The sequence below is a fragment of the Dermacentor albipictus genome, chromosome 8, assembly GCF_038994185.2.
Source record: "Dermacentor albipictus isolate Rhodes 1998 colony chromosome 8, USDA_Dalb.pri_finalv2, whole genome shotgun sequence".
Classification (NCBI taxonomy): domain Eukaryota; kingdom Metazoa; phylum Arthropoda; class Arachnida; order Ixodida; family Ixodidae; genus Dermacentor; species Dermacentor albipictus.
This window is the reverse complement of record NC_091828.1, coordinates 3,762,607-3,780,483: the sequence shown is the minus strand read 5'-3', so window position 1 is coordinate 3,780,483 and position 17,877 is coordinate 3,762,607. Positions and strand designations below refer to the sequence as shown.

Below are 17,877 nucleotides of genomic sequence, written 5' to 3'. Positions count from 1 at the left end.
AGGCGACGCGAGAAACTCGTTAGGACCTTTTCATTGTGCTGAATGGGCACAATGCCCTCTGGAGCTCCCTGAGCGTCCCCACATTAGCCTCTTGTAAGCTGCTGTATACGTCCGTGACACCCGCGAAAGCATTGCAGAAATTTTTGCGCTTACCTTTCTGCGAACTTGCAAGTCCAGAGTGAAGCTAGGTAGGGTGGTAGACACGAGGGGGAGAGGAGGCAGAGAATGGGTAGAACCGGCGAAATTGTAAAAGAGTGATTACCAGACTTGTGACTCTTCGCTCGCAGTTCTCATGCAAGGAGGGAGGATGCGAAAATGACGTATGGAGGCAAGGAAGCAGCCGCTGCGGCAAACGAGATGAATGAAACTTCAGGTGAGGCACTGTACGGTGCGTTCCGTTATTTCTGAAGACTCAACACCATGAAAATTTGTCAAGCGGACAACTTACGCAGGACATGCAGAAGCAAAGCCGCATTGAAGCGCACCTTGTGGTCTACGCGGACCTACGGAAGCATTCAAATGTCAAATTAACCCTTCTGTGCCCACCGCGGTAGCTTTGCGGCTATGCCATTGCTCGAGGTCGCGGGTTCGATCTCCTACCGCGGAAGCCGCATTTCAACGAGAGCGAAATAAAAAGCGCCCTTGCACTTTTATTTAGGGACACGTTAACGAACGTGTCAAAATTATTCCGGAGTCCGCCACTGCGGCGTGCCTCATAAGATGATTGTGGTTTTCGTCACGTACAGCCTCATAATTCAAATAAAGTTTATGGCTTCAGACTCGACGCGATGTGCTATGTCAGGCAATGAAAATGCTGAACCGTGTCAAATTTTATTAAGCATGGCTCGTAACAACGCCCCAAGCAAACAGCTCCCCCTGTGTTTTTAGTTTACTACGCAAATAGGAGTGGTACACGCAAGGAAACGTTTGAAGTCCACTCAGCAGTCGCATGTGGGACTAAAGGTTGAAGAAATAAACAGCACAGAAGGCTTCGCTTACATCAACTCCCACAGTGCGTGGGATCTGCACAATGCCCCCCCCCCCCCCATTTCCCGCGGTTCCATAAGTACTTTTCATTGTAATCCCCACCATGCCCTGAATACTCTATAACCACGGCGCAACCCCTCTACACTTCAATGTCTTTCCTAACCACCAGCAATCTTGATCACATACGCATCGTTGCTCTTTCTGAAAATATTGTTGCTCCTCAACTTAAAATGCGGCTTCCAACTTGCGGAGGCTAGGCTATCTCGTCGACTCTTCCCTTGAATGGTTTGCTCAAGCAGGCAAACACCCTTGACGTTCACGTCGATGGCGTTCCTGTCAGCACTTTGTTTCATTAGAGCGCACGTGCATTTGCCGTCAGTCTCGGTTTCGCTGTCAAATGCGACATCCTTGCAACTGTTGCGACACGAGCCATGCTTGTCGCTGAAGGTGTCACGTGCGCTGTGACAGACACCTGTATACAGCCGTGTTTATTGTTGGCGGTTCCCACACGGTTGTTATTTTTGCCGTTTTCTACAATGACCAGTCTCTTCGCCATCCTGCATTTTTCCTACACGGACTTTGCTCTGGTTACGTTCACAAAGGGACACTAACGTTTACGATGAAGTTAAGTTAAAGTGATAAAGCAATGCTCTAGAACGTCTAAGGCGTCAATATATTCGCGAACAGAGCTTTAGTAACCGAGAAATTGAGTTAGACATTAGACATTATTTATTCATCATGAAGTTGTACATCAACACAAGCAAACAACTGTTGGGCCCATAGCCAAGGCTAGTGTGGGCCCATGTGGTATACACGCGTTTGTGCTGCGGCGATCAGGACAGTGATGAACAAATGTGTATTGATTATACATAATTGTACAGGATGAGAAACAAAAGGGAAAAATGAAAACACACATCAGTGCAACAATAGAATAGTATTACTGAAAAAATATCACCACAAAGACAAAGCAGCATTCTTAACTAATTTTTCAGAGATATAATCTTTTTATGGAAAATAGAAAGTTACTGGCACTCTTCAGTTCTATTGGTAAGGCGTTCCATATCTTTGTACCATGATACTGAATTAGTCTTTGACCGTATGTGTTTCGGGTAACTGGTAAATTCAAATTTATGTTAGCGGCGTGTCTATTATTTCGTGTAGGAATCACAAATATACTAAACGACAATGAGTGATTGCGACATATTATGTTATTCACTAAAATAGCAACTTTCATTTCGGAGGATAGGGTAAAGGGAAGTATTTTCAACCTGCAAAATAAATGACTGCTGGATTCGAATGGACTAGAAAACGTCAATATCCGCACCGCTCTCTTTTGAAAGCGCAAAATTGGATCCAAATATGTTTTAAATGTGGGCGACCATCATTCGCAACAGTATGTCATATGACAATGAAAGAAAGAAAAGTAGGTTATTTTCAGTACCGAAATATCGAAGCATGCCCTCGCCTTTAAGAGCCCATAACACGCTGACGCTAGCTTCGAACATACATTATCAATGTGTGGTTTCCAGTTTAAACTACTGTCTCAGTAGTTTGACACGAAATGCATGACACGATTTGAGACCCCCCAGCGACATACCGGTACTAGCCCGAAGACGAAGGCACTCCTTCTCATAATCTATGTCACTAGTACTCAACTACTCGTATTAAAAAAAAAACATTTCATCAGGTTATAGGACGGAAGAAAATGCTACTTGTCTACTTCTCTTCGATTCTAAGAAAAAATATCATTTTGACGTTACCCTTCAGTAGCATGGGTGGTCGAAAGGTTTCGTTTTCGCTCGACTCTGCGCCGCGCGCGCTTTGGTGTTTCAGATGTTTCGTTATCGCGTCGCGCTCCGCTGGTTCTGCTCGCTCGCGAAACTTACATTTGGAACAAGCAGCGAGAATGCCACGTCTATGTGGTGTCGTGGGATGCGTGTACGGTCCGCGGAACTTGGTCAAGGGTAGTTGCAGCGGCAAATCCAACGTTGCTTATCACTGTGTGCCAACGAGTGAACCTCTCCCTTCGAAGTGGTTAAGGGCCGTACCTCTGCCACAGCGCGTTGGCAAAGAGACGAAAAATCATTTAGTGCGCTCGCTGCACTTTCGTAGAGAGGATTACGAGTTCAACGCCGACTTACTTAAGTCGCGTGAGGTGCCTTTCAAAGCAGTGCTTTCCCGTAGCGCTGTTCCTGCGGTCCTGCCTGCATTCTCCGAAGCGCGAGAACTGCAGGTCGATTCCGGGGCGGTGAGTGAGGCATTTGGCTTTCACAAAGGAAAAGCTACAAATGTGCGAATATGTACAACCATGACATACAGCTGCCGTCCTAGTAGGACGCAACGACGCCGGCAGCGCGAGCCCTCAGCAGCAGGTTAGGTTCATCAGTGCTTAAATCGCTGAAATCGAGCCCAGTATCGCGAGCCAATCTGTCGTTGTCAGGGTCGTCCATTGCAACGACCGTCAAAGTTGGCGTCATAAAATAAATAACCAGCTTATCATCGCGCGCCTTCCCTTCCACTAGCCACCATGGTTCCGCTTTGACACTGCTGTCGGCTCTGTCTTGGCTCTGTTTCTGGCCGCATGTTTGCGTTTTACTCATCGACCGCGCAACGTCACTATGAGACCATGACGCCCCCACTCCTCGATCGGAGGGCGGGTGATTTGAACTGCGCTAGAAGTACGCGGACGCTTCAGAACACATTTTTTCTTCAAATAACTCTCTCCTTCGCATGAAACAAGCGTTTCATGGTTTCTGGGATAGTATTTCAACAGTCCACATTGACTTAGTGTTAACCTTTAGTGTCCCTTTATTATCACTTCTTCTGCCGGCCTTAACCTTGAACTTTTCTAAATTTTTTAGCGTGCGATGGCCCGCTCCTTAGGCGCTCAATTGGCGCCGCCCTATGCGTTCTGCTTAAACGAGTTAGTGGCATCACCTACACGCTTATGCTCCCTTTTCGTACCAAGTCTTCTGCACCAGTAACCCAGGAATTTGGTAGGGTGGATATACGTGCTCAATGGCTCCAGTGCTTTTCAAGTTTCGAACTCTTAAATGGCTTATTGCTGAAGGTTATAAAACCCTGGCGTCTTCTACTGCCGTGATTTATGATACGTAACCTCAGATGACGGCAATAATCGTAATAATTTTCTTCATCATCATAATCAGCCTGTTTTATGTCCACTGCAGGACGAAGGCCTATCCCTGCGATCTCCAATTGCCACTGTCTTGCGCCAACCGATTCCAACTAGCGCCCACGAACATCCCAATTTCATCTCTCCACCTAGTCTTCTATCGTCCTCGTTTGCGGTTCCCTTCGTACCCATTCTGTGACCCTGATCCCCCTGTTCCCGCGCTTCTTCATCTTCTATTCGAATGCTCATACCGCTTCACCCTTCCAGGTTTCTTTTGCTAACCCCTCCTGGGGTAATACTTGAAAACACTTCCAATCGAAGCACATTCAACTGAGCCCCGTTCACCAATGTACCACACAGTCTTCAACATTCCTTTCTGAGTGGCTGTCTTTGTCACAGAGTAAGGACCATAAAATTAGGCACTAGATTCACTTACTCCTTTCTTAACTAGAATGAGGTCGGTGACTTGAATGTCTGGGATATCTGGGCAATGTTTCTTGTCTAAATTTCTTTCATTCATTTACGGTACCTCTCCTCCTGCGATTTTTGTTTCCTCTCTTCGATGATCTTTAGATTTTCTAACAGCCCCAGTTCACGGTCCGCCTGATGAATAGGCGTCTCTCCTAAAGAAGCGAACTGCGGGCTGCATCCCAAGCCACTGGTGTAGGAGCGATTGTGATGTCTTACAGCTGCTTCTCAAGAGCATTTTTATCCTCCAGGGAAATTATCGTACATCCTGATGTATTGTTTCACATCTCGTATAGCACGCTCTGCAAGCCCATTCGCCGCGAGATGGTATGGCGCACAAAATTTGATTGATATATGTATTGTGGTCTCGAGCCCATCTTGCTTGTTTTTCACTCTTGAACGCTAGACCATTGTCACATACGATCGTCCATCGTTCTCCTAAACATATCCCGTTGGAGGAGGGCGATGACACTATTCGCATCTTCTTTCCTGCCCATGCCGCGACCATCCTAGTGCACTCATCCATGGCAAGAAGAAAAGCTTGCGTTTTTCGGACTCGTTTTTGTTTATTTAGCTCGGCAAAATCCAGGTGTATAACATTAAAAGGCACGTCCGAGTGGAAAGGTGTTATCATGGCGTCCGTAGGCTGCCTGTATTTCACTTTGTTTACTTGCCAAATGTGGCATGAACGAACGTATTGATTGACGTCTTCTTTCATGTGAGGCCAGTTAAATCTCTTGACTAGCTTGTTGTAGGTGCGCCAAAATCCGTCGTGTCCTCCAGATTCTGGGCTATCATGATACAATAAAGCACCCTGGAAACCAATGTTAGCGGGACTTGATAGCACCCTCCCATAAAAATCAATTGTTCAGTGCCTTCCCACAATTTTACTTCATTGATTTTTTCCGATTGTTCTTTGTTGGCCTGTATCATCAGTCTAGACAATGCATCTGAATCAGTCAAAAGGGGTCCAGGTCTGTGGCAGATGGTGAAATCAAACTGCTGCATGTAGTTCACCCATCTGGCGATACGTCCCTTAGGTTGGGTCATATTCAAGAGATGAGTGAGTGCCTGGTGATCCGTGAACAAAGTAAACTCTGCACCTTCTAAGTACTTACGGAAGTACTGAATTGGCTTAAGGACAGCAAGAGCTTCCTTTTCAGTAGTGGTGTAGTTCACTTCAGGCGGCTTGAGGGTGTAGCTGCAGTAGCCTACTACATGTTGCTTTTCTCGGTTGGATGCTTCTGGACATTTCTGGTACAAGACTGCACCTGTTCCATATTGTGAGGTGTTGGTATTCAGTTAAAAGGGTAAAGTGAAATCTGGTATGCGTAGAATAGGGTCAGCAGAGATTCTGTGCACCAGATCACGGTAGACTCTCTCACAATCCTCATCCCACTCAAAAAGTAATGGCCCAAGTACACTTCCCTGTGGTGTACCACAGGGAAGTGTACTTGGGCCACTACTTTTTCTAATTTATATTAATGATCTACCAGACGGCATTAAATCCAATATCAGACTATTTGCTGATGATTGCGTCATATATCGTAATATTCACTCTTACTATGATCACGACATTCTTCAATCTGACCTAAACGCAATAAACGTATGGTGTTCAACTTGGCTAATGCCTCTAAATCTTACTAAAACTAAATTCATGTCTTTTACTAATCAGGTGCCCCGAACATCAACATCTTACATCTTAAACAACAGCCTTATTGATCAAGTTTCCAGCTACAAGTATCTTGGCGTACACTTAACCCCTAACTTGACGTGGAATAATCACATTAACCATATTCTCGCTTCCGCAAACCGTTCGCTTGGTTTCCTTAAACATAACCTCAAACATGCTCCCGTACACTTACGCAAATTGGCATACACAACACTAATACGCCATAAAATAGAGTACGCGTCCGCCATATGGGATCCCCATCAGGCATACCTAATAACTAACTTAGAAGCCCTGCAGAACCGTGCTGTACGCTTCATCTTTTCAGATTATTCACGAGAAACCAGTGTAACAGCATTAAAACATCGCGCCGAGCTTGAAGCCTTGTCACTTCGCCGTAATATATCTCGTTTAACACTATTCCATAAACTTTACTATCACGCATCTCTTCATAACGAGTTCATGTGTGAACCCTCAGCCATCTTTCCACGTCGGGATCATTCTTACAAAGTAAAGAGCATAATGTGTCATTCCCTCGCATTTGGTCAGTCATTTATACCTCGCACCGCGAAAGAATGGAATAATCTTCCATCACACATTGTCACCGAAACAAATGCTTCAAAATTTACAGACGCTCTACGCAGTACCATGAATACATAATATATCACGTATGACTCTCTGATTTGTAAACATTTTTTTTTCTTTTTTTTCGCTTTTTTTAATGCGCCGTTAACCAAAGCTTCCACGACAGTGTCCCATTTTGTACAAATCATTTAGAGTTGCTGTACTGATAACTATCATTATTTTTGTGTTTGTACGTTGATGCACTGTAATTAATATTTTTCCCAGTTTTGTTTTTCCATTGTAATTACATTTACGCACTGTTCACCTCACCTATGTAACATTTACCCTATGTAATACCCTCCCTAGAGGGCCTTTAGGGTTATTGTGAAATAAATAAATAAAAAATGGAACTTCTTTCTCTGTTAGGCGCGTGAGGCATCTTGTTTTTATGGCAAAGTCTTTAATGAAAGGTCTGAAATGTCCTGCTAATCCCAAAAACACACGCAATGAGTGGACGTCATATGGTTTCACCATTTGGGATATTCTCTTGACGGACTCTTGTTTCATGCGTTTGGTAGTCCCATCAAAGACTCTTCCAAGAAACACAACTTTTCTTTAAAAGAATGCGCTTTTCTTAAAACTAACCTTGAGTTGTACTAAGCTCAAGGCATTTAATATCTGAGACGGGTATTCCTGATGCTCAGCTTCTGTTTTCGAGAAGACGATAATATATTCTATGTACACGTTACAAAAGACACCTAGGAAAGGCTTCAGGACTTCGTTCATATTCTTCTGGAACCCTGCTGGCGAGTTTTTTCAGCCGAAAGGAAGCCGGTTATACACGTGCAGATTGAAAGGCGTGATAAAAGCAGTGTGCATTTTTGTTTCTTCGGTTAGCGGGATCTGCCAGAAACTTTTGCACAAGTCATTGCGTGAGAAACTCCGGCAACCACCTGTCTCATCTATAATCGTGTCTATCTTCGGCATGGGAAATGGTATAAGTTCTGTTTGGCGATTGGGAACCCTCTAATCTGTGCACAGTCTGAAAGTTCCATCTTCCTTGGGTGCAATAGTCATAGCACAGGCGAAGGGTGACACCGAAAGGCGGATTATATCGGCGTCCAGCATCTCCTCCAATTCTTTCTTCAACCATATCTTGCGTTCTCTTGACATGTCACAAGGTGATTTTCGTTTGACGGTCTTGTCAGTTAGTTCGTAAGGTACCTTCTGCGACTTCATCGCGTGTGGATAGCTTCCTATGCACATCAGTTCAGGGTAGGTCGTTGCAATATCCTCCGCGCACTTGAAAATTTGCAGGTTATCTTTCCTATCCTTCTGTGTCTCTTCCCCTGATAGTCATTCTACTAAAAGCACATCGTCCCAGTATACGTTGATATTTAGTTTGTTTATATCTGGTCTGGATAGCGGAAAGTCGTACGTCACCCCCTCTATCACTGGTACTTCACTCTCTATTTCATGACCTTGGAACTCGATGTGTACTAAGGCACACTGATTATTCATTGTCACTTTTTCATCGTAACCTTGCGCCCGTAGTACTCTTCCACTATGCAGGTGACTTGCATCTGCCAGCTTGGCATTTATTATAAACAGAGAAGCACCGCTGTCAACCAAAGCCATCATATGTCTCTTTCCCACTTTGACAGGAATGTGAAGTAGGCTAGAGCAAAGTAAATAAACAGTCTCTGTTGTGGTCATTGGGTCAGACTGATCGCCCTTGTTTATTAGTTTTTGTGGTCGGAGACTCTTGAGCGTCTGAAAGTAGGGGGACAGGGTCGTTGTCGACGTTATTCACTCGGCCTCTTGGAGCACGCCAACCCAAGTTCTCTGTGCTGCCTGCAAGGCGGTTCAGTTCTCGCGGATAACGGCTTGACCAATCCGCGCTGGTCCGTCTGAAGCGACAGCTTGAGCTAGCGGGTATATGTTCTTCTGAAGTAGATGGTATGTCGTGAAGGCCCTCCAGGAGCCCGTCCATAGGTTTAGGTGATCGTACTTGCACTAGCTTCAGGACTTCTGCGTGCAGTCCGTGCATTATTAGTGCTACTACGGCAGAAGAAGGAAGCATAGGCTCAGCCAGCTTTAAAAGGCGGCGTTTTTAAAAGAAATACTCGACGGGGGAGCCCTGCTTGAGTTTGATATTAAGCGCGGCGTCCAATCTTTGCACTGTGTCACTTCGGAATGTCAAAAATTTTTCCTTCCACTGGTTGCAAGAGTTTCCAGAATCTTCAATATTGTGCAGATCGTACCACTTCCGTGCAACACCTTTAAAATAACTACGCATGTTACTAACCATGTCCTTATTATAGTGCCATTTGTTCTTCCCAGCGGCATATTCATAGAATTCAAGCCAACTTTCTGGGCTTGAAGACATGACGTCGAAAGCATCGGGCTCTGCAAAATTAGTCGCCGGCTTCTCAGCGTTTAAAGTGCTTATAAGCGATGTCACCAGTTGGTTTTGTTGTGCAATCTGTTCTTGCTGTAGCTGAAGAGCTTTCAAAACGAGGCCTACCTCTTCTGTCGAAGACCGTGATCCAGAGTCCTTTCGACGCATCGGTTGAAGAACTAATTCGTCGAAGATCGCCAGACGCAAGTTCACTTTCACCGCACCTTTCCGACGTAGTTCAGCAGTGTCCATCGAAGCCTTCTCTAAAACCAGGTTCACGAGTTCTGCCGAGTTGAGTTTGCGAGGTAGTTCCTCCGCTGGTTCGTCCTGAGCTTGATATCTCAAAAAGATGATCATCTTTGCGGAGGTCTCCTCGAGGAAAAATGTCACCCACATGTTGCAGTCAGTTGTCGGCTGCGCCAAAATATTGTAGCGTTCCTAATTAAAGGACACAGCAGACGTAAAGCATTGTTGTGGAACTGGCGTCCATCTCGTCTACATTTTATTCTTACTTCCTTCTTCTCTTCTCCGGTCCCCCGGTTCACGCGCTTCTTCATCTATTCGAAGGCTCATACCGCTTCATTCCTTTTCAATGATAATGGTAAACTTCCAGTCAGGAGCTGGCAATGTATCACGCATGCAATCCCGCCCATTTTTATTCTTCTGTGAATTTCTTTCTCAGGATCAAGGTTCCCTTTGAATTATTGACCTCGGTAAACGTACTCGTTCACAAACCCTAGAGCCCGACTGGCGATACTGAACTCTTGTTCATTTGCCCCACTATTTATCATTACCTTTGTCTTCTGCACAATAATCTTAACCCCACTCTTACACTCTCTCTGTTACGGTCCTCAATCAATTGTTATAACTCGTCTACATTGTGGATCAATGTCATCAGCAAACTGAAGGTTGCTGAGATATTTGCCGTCAATCTTTACTTCTAAGTCTTCCCAGTTTAATAGTTTGAGTACTTCTTCCAAGCACGCAGTGAATAGCATTGGAGAGATTGTGTCTACCTGTCTCACCCCTTTCTTTATAGGTATCTTCCTGCTTTTCTTGTGTAGAATTAAGGTAGCTGTATAACCTCTGTAGTTTTTTTCCAATGTATTTACGTAAGCGTTCGGTACTCCTTGATTACGTAATGCCGCTATGACTGTTGGTTTCTCTAAAGAATCAAATGCATTTTCGTAATCTATGAAAGCTACATAGAGAGGCTCATTGTACTCTGCGGATTTCTCGATAAGCTGATTAATGACGTGGATGTGACCCACTGTACAGTACCCTTCCTGAAGCCAGCCTGTGCCTTGGCTGACTAAAGTCCAGTGTTGCATTTATTCTACTGGATATTATTTTGGTAACTATTATATATAATACTGGGAGTAAACTAATGGGCCGATAATATTCCTGTTCTTTAACGTCTCCCTTTTGGTGGAATAGTATATTGTTTGCATTCTTCCAGTTTTCCGAGGCCCTTGCAGTCGATAGACACTTCGTATAAAGAGCCGGCAGTTTTCCAAGCAGTATGTCTCGTCCATCTTTCGTTAAATCGAGTCTTATTCCAGCTTCTCCTGCCGCTGTTCCTTGTTTCATGTCGTGCAAGGCTCTACTGACCTCATCGCTAGATGTAGGACGAGTTTCTGTATACTGTGCATTGCTGTTTCTATTTGAGGTATTCTGACTCCTCTGGTTGCTGTGCAGGTTAGTGTAGAATTCTGCGGCTGCTTTTACTATACCTTCGAGGTTGCTGATGGTATTACCCTTTCAGTACATACATCTTGATCTGACCTATGCCAAGTTTTCTTCTCACTGATTTTACGCTGCGTCCATTGTTTCGCGGTTTCTTCATTCGTTCTTACGTTATAATTTCCAATATCACTTATTTTCATCTTGTTTATCAGTTCCGCGAATTCTATCTTCTCTCTTGAGTTGCACACTTTCATTTTTCTTGTTTATTAGGTCCTTTGTTACTTGGGAGAGCTTGCCTACTGGATGTCTTGGTGCTTTGACTCCCACTTCAATTGCCGCCACTGAGGCCAACCTAGTAAAGGTTTCATTCATTAGATCTATATCTTCATCATCTCTTTGTTCTAAGGTTGCTTATTTATTTTCAAGTACCACCCCGAATTTGTCTGCTTTTACCCTTACTTTCCTAGGTTAACCTGTTTCTTCTGAATCAATTTTCCTCTTTCTCTCTTCAAATTGAGGTGAATTCTTGCCTTCACTAACATATAATCACTGCACTTTACCCTACTAATCACATCTACATCCTGTACTATGCTGGAATTGGCGGGAAATATGAAATCAATTTAATTTCTTTTTTCACCATTAGGGCTTTTCCAGGTGCACTTTCTGTTGCTACACTTCCTGAAAAAGGTGTTCAATATTCGAAGGTTATTCCTTTCTGCGAATTCTACCAGCATCTTTCCTCTACCATTCCTAGAATGGTCATCGTAGTTGCCAATTGCTTGTTCACCAACCTGGTTTTTCCCTACTTTTGAATTGAAGTCGCCCATTACTACAGTTTACTGAGTTTACAACTTTCTCATCGCTAATTCAACATCTTCCCAAAAATGCTCTACTACCTCGTCATTGTGACTGGATGTTGGAGCTTAGGCTTGTACTACCTTCATTCTATACCTCTCATTAAGTTTGACTACGACTACAGCTGCCATCTCTAAATGCTGTAGAATTTGTCAATGTTGCCCGCTATGTACTGATAGATTAGGAATCCTACCCCGTATTGTTTCTTATCTAGAAGCCCTCTATAGATGAGGACATGCCCGTTATTCAGCAATGTACAATCTTCACCAGTTCTTCTAATCTCACTAAGGCCGATGATATCCCAAACAATGTCTGATAGTTCTTCAAAGAGTCCTGCTAAGCTAGTCTCAGTCAAGAGGGTTCGGGTGTTAAACGTTGCAAGGGTCAGTTTCCATTGGCGGCCAGTCCGGACCCAGTGATTCTTAGCACCCTCTCTTGCGTTACAGGTCTGGCCGCTGCCTTTGTCAGGCGCTGCGCAGCTGTTGGGATCTGAGGGCCATGATGTAACTGAGTGAGGCATTTGGGAGGGGGTGGCCGAATACTGTACCAGGGAGGCAAACTCCTGTTCTGGTGAGGGAGTGTCTTGTTGATGCTTAGTGGGCCTTCCTAATTTGCTTGTATCTAGATTAGTATAGCCCCACTCTCTCGGCAACTTTTGATGCTCACAGGCTCCAAGCCTGCTGATGTGCAGACGACGGCAATAACGACCGCCAAAGAGAAATCAATGAGCTGCCTGTTGCGCTGCATGCAGGCTCTCATCTTGACCAGTGCTGAACACGTATTCCTAAGAACACTTTGTGTATGGTTCCGAGCCTACTTTGAATCCACCTGAAAATGCGCGTGAGCTGTTCTCAAACAAAAAGTTGCGACTGAACATTTGCATTTTTTTGGATGTGCCAGTTTATGACCATGTCATCAGTCGGTTTATATTGTTTTTATTAGAAATAAAATAACGTAGGAATATTTTATTGTGGTGGCGTGTTTCGTTAGCACACTGCAGGATGTATAGACCATTGTGTAGGGGTGCATGAAGTAAAATATTTATAAGGCGTTGAGTCCACTTTCCTATATGCGACAGAACTGATAGCAATATCATAAAATGTCATAGCATTATCATAGCTGTATGAACTTGTGAAGCTCTGTGCTTTTTTTAAGCGGCCGAAGATTGAAGCAAAAATGAAGTGAAGGTTTTCGTCAACATAACGTACATGCACTTCATGGAGATAAGAAGCAGCTGTTGCTGCTTCGAAATAGTTGCCTTGTGCTTTGTGTAGTACATACGTAAAGCGCTGAATTATTTCGTGGCTAAAATGTTTCTGCACAATACCGTAGTGACCTTTCCCGGCGATAGCGCAGATCAATTAAAGTATATTTGTAGCCACTGTGTACTCAACCAGCTCACGTAAGTTGGAAAGTGCTAATTGGGATAGCAGTGCCGGGGTACTATATACCATCACGCAAATCTTCGCAGGAATATTTTAACGAAGGCATCGCTATTTGTACTGTAGCCGCAACATTATGCATGCGGGATTTGAGGAATGCGTACTCACCACCACGTCGTAAGACATTTGAGACATTGCTGCAGACACAATCTTGTGCTTAAGTATCGAGTACCACAGAGTTCCTTGATAGAAGTCTCCAGCATTGACGAACAGAACATTTCTCGCAGCATTCTTCAGCTTCCGCACCTGTTTCGTATAGATATTTAATATAAATACTAATATTATGTAGGGTCTGCAACAACAATGCAACCAATATTCAATGTATATGAAACTGAGAAAGCATTGCTGTGTTCGTGCTCTTTAGCAAAATATTGTGGGGTTTTACGTGCCAAACCCACTATCTGGTATGATGCACGTCGTAGTGGGGACTCCGGAGATTTCGACCACCATTCTTTCACGTGCACCTAAATCTAAGTACACGGCTGTTTTCGTATCCCCCCCCCCCCATCGAAATGCGGCCGCCGTGGCTGGGATTCAACCCCGCAACCTCATGCTTAGCAGCCCAACACCATATCCACTAAGCAACCACGGTGGGTTGCATTTTCACCGCGTCTGCGCCAGATTGATTGCCATCAATCGGCGCGAGCAGCAAAGAAACCTTCGCTTCCACCGATTTCCACAAGAATGCGCTTATTTCTTGCATCTTGACACATTTGTTCGTTCCTTTGTGCATTTACGGTGAGAGCGGCGCAGGCTATGTCTTGGGGAGCCAGGGTTGTCACCGGTGCGTTCCAGTCCTGGTGCCTTTCTCGGTTCCTTCGGAAGGGCCGGCAACCATGCGAGGACCAATTGAAGCTATCGCCACCTGCACTGTCGCTCAACGTTAACGACCACCTCATGGGATGGTACCCATGAGCTCACGGTGACGACCAGCCTCCTGTTCATAATGGCCTCCAGCTCAGCCTGGTTCCAGAACCTTCCATCATCCATCATGGTCAGTCCGAAATATTACGCTCGGAGCCCCTCTACAAGTACACTGCGGAAGATAGGGCCCCCGTTTGTGAGGTCTGCAGTGCTCTGGAAGTCAACTGAACCTACCGTCTGGCCAGCGCATTATGTCGCCTCCACTCACGTTGAGCTAGAAATGCCCCCACTGCAGCAAATCACGCAGACGTCGGCCTTGACACCGCAAACTCTGTGGAGACTGGAGGTGACCTGCTAAGGCGTGTGCGCCCCTACTTTTTACGACAGCCTGAAAGTCACATCATCGACGTGGACGATGCATCAGTCGTGTCTCTTTCTGTTTTTCTTTCTCAACAGGAAGAAGTGCCTGAAATGCCGCAGCATCCCTGTCTTAAGACGTGCCGCATCTCTCCCATGTGCTGTGCACTGTGATGCGCATTGGTCCACAGCACTAGTAAATAAACGGCTTCTGCCGCTCCGGATGAGCTGAGACTAGCCTCGGATGACGGCTAGCTATTACTTTTGTAAGTGATGGCGTCGCGATCATTCATTACTTTGTGCAAGTTTTAATAATAGTTCCTTTTCGTATACGTGTAACTCATTTCCATCCAGCGGGAAAGGAGGGGTAGCAGCAAGGCTAAATTCGCAACAAATATAAACACGAACATGAGCCCACATTTTGGTATGCACCTGTATATTATGGTAACAGGGGGAAAAAACAAAGAAAATATGTGGAGATATCACCCATTATGGAAATACTTGTTATGAAAAACATTTTGCAGGCACGTGGCTATCCAGCCTTGTTTGTGGTTCCCCAAAACTATACCAGATGGTCTACGTGTTCCTGCAAATTCTGTAGTTGTGGGCTTTGTACGCGAACATACATTTGTGTGACGACAGCAGCGTAAGTATAACGACGTTGTAGACTTACTCGTGAAAGCAAGGGCCTGGTTTCTACGCCAGTCGCTCGACGTGAGCGTACGACGTGGCGTATATGCCTATCATATTGACCCCCAATAAAGACGGGGACAGCGGAAGAAAACCGAGAAACCACACAGGCTGTCTCGTCAGACCCGCCCACTATCCCCGCCATTTTTTTTTTGCGGTCAACATGGTATGCAGTAAACACCAACTAGGCCATATTGAAGTTCTTCTGTTTTTCTGCTACGACATGCCGATTGTTGGGATCTACATAGGCAGTGCAAGGTCGATCCAAATATGCCGCGACGCTACGGATGAAAAGCAGTCCAGAACCATACTTGTAAATTTCCGAAATCAGCAAGACGATGAGCAAAACGAGAACAATGTGAAATCAGGGGTCAACGCTTCGGCAGGTGGACTTTTCTTCTTCAAGTCGACATAAGCTTTCCTCGCCACAGTGTATATAGGTGGGGTTCTTCACTTGTCCTGGCCTTTATTATGCAGGTATGTGTCCGCAGATACTTCCAATCCTTACCTTTTTCAGTTGCAAAGCCTGAGAAAACAGCCTCTTTTTTTCTGGTGTTAGATGGTGATTGACCAATATTGGTCTGTGCGTCCCTTTATGAAAGTCAATGGCTGCAGTCGTGATACGTGATGCGCATTTTCCGTACCTTGGGAGCAAAGTCGGTTTTCTTTCCTCTGAAGCAAGATTGCGGGATAATGTTCAACCAATTTTTTTGCTGGGACACGATGAACAACATTGATGTCCTTATGCTCAGCGATACATCCAAAATTTACACCCATTGCCTGCACGACGGCGGGACAATTTTCAGCTTCTATGTTATGAATGCCTTTTATCTCAACATTGTTCCAGCGCAAGTATTGCTCCACGGCTGCTAGCCGATCACATAGTTGTTTGTTCTCGTACTTCAGCGTTTTGCTTTTATTCGCCCGTTCCTCATTTCTGCTCTTGACAGACTCGTATGTATGTAGACTCGTATGTAGACTCGTATGAAGACTCGGCTATGTATTTGTAAGCTCGCCCTCATTTCCGTGAGGTCAGCACGAAATAGATCGATTTGTTTATACAACTCGGCCGTTGTCAGCGTGACGCAAGACTGAAAAGTAGACTGCAAAAATCACTAAAACACTAAAATAACAAAAAAAATTCGCAGCAGTGAAAGCACAAGGATGGCCAGACAACAAATTTAATGAAGCACCAACCTGAATGGCGCTGAACAGAATTACGATTTGTAAATGAAAATTCCAAATTCATGCTCCCGCTTGCTTTCTAACTCCAGCACCATAGGCACTCTATTTTGTTGTATCGGTTTTCTTTTGTGACATATATTGCTCTATCACGTGCTTGCTCAGGCGGTGGCAGATTAACCCGTAGGGTAGTTGACGAAGGACGAAAGCTGGTCTCCCTCTTTCATTCCTTTATCGCTGAAACCCGGTGGTGCAGATGACACTCCTAAAAAAATTTCAGAGGGTGGCCAACGCCAGTGGAGCCCTGGACTGAGGAAGCCACCCGTAAATCTTTGAGCATTTTCCCCATTCGCTATCTTCATAAAGCTTACTATACTGCCTTTGTTACACCTGACGGCTTGTATGAATTCACCATCATGACTTTCGGACTTTGCGACACACCTGCTTCGTTCGAAATAATGATGGATTCTGTTCTGCGTAGCCTCAAATAAAAAAATCTGGCTTTGCTAGCTAGGCGATATTGCGGTGTTCGCCCCTTATTTCTCAACGCACCTGCTCCGCTGCCAGCACATACCCACTGGCTTTACCAACACCGGGTTGCAACTTAACCTGAAGAAGTGTCGATGTGCTGTTCGTCAGCTCAATTTTAGGCCATGTTGCGTCAAAGGCGGGCATTCGCCCGGATCCTGAGAAGTTACGTGCTGTTACTGCGTTCCCAAATCCTACCACTATGAAAGAGCTACGCAGTTTCATCCGCCTCTGCTCTTACTTTTGGTGATTCGTTCGAAACTTTCCTTCAATTATATCGCCTCTCACGCAGCTCCTTGGTGGCGCTAGAGATATCTCATCGTGGTCTTCAGAGTGTGAGGCCACCTTCACTATTTGGCACCATCTTCTCATGGCGCCACCCATTCTTCGCCATTTTAGTCATCAAGTGCCCAGCGAAATCGATACCGATACAAGCGGTGTAGGCTTTGGCGTGGTGTTGGCACAGCGTCAACCTGGCCACACAGAATACGTCGTCCTATATGCGAGTCGCACGTTAACCAAGGCGGAGATCAATTACAGCGTAACAGAAAAGGAGTGTTTGGCCATTGTGGGGGCGCTTGGAAAGTCTTCGCCATATTTATACGGCAGATCTTTTGACGTAGTGACCGACCATCACCCACTATGTTGGCTGTGGATGCTGAAAGACTCATCGGGCCTCCTTGCCCGCTGGGCATTGCGAATTCAAGAATATGACATCCGCGTTGTTTACCGTTCCGGGCGAAAGCACTCCGACGCTGACGCGCTATTTCGATCACCGCTTCCCCTGAAAGCCAGTCACGACTCCTCCTGCGAGTGCACATTGTCCTCTCTCGACTTTGATACTATCGCTGCTACACAGCGTAATGATCCCTGGACAGCATCTCTGCTGCCATTTCTCGGATACGTTGAAAGTTCCAGCGTCACGAACGCTTCGGCGCCAACTTCCTCAATTTGCGATTCGAGACCAGTTACTGCACTGATGCAACTATGCCCCAGAGGGACGCACTTGGTTACTCGTCCTTCCGGGTATCTTGCGATACTCGGATTGATC

General features: G+C 45.2%; 1 protein-coding gene across 4 annotated transcripts in view; it reads right to left on the bottom strand.

Moving 5' to 3' along the window:
- LOC135921169 (protein 5NUC-like) overlaps positions 1–17,877 on the bottom strand; it is a 266,996-nt gene that overhangs the window by 153,204 nt on the left and 95,915 nt on the right. For all 4 annotated transcript variants that reach the window (XM_065455478.2, XM_065455477.2, XM_065455476.2 and 1 more), the window contains exon 2: positions 13,314–13,451. In XM_065455478.2, the coding sequence (XP_065311550.1) occupies positions 13,314–13,451 (138 nt within the window). The remainder of the gene's footprint in view (positions 1–13,313; positions 13,452–17,877) is intronic.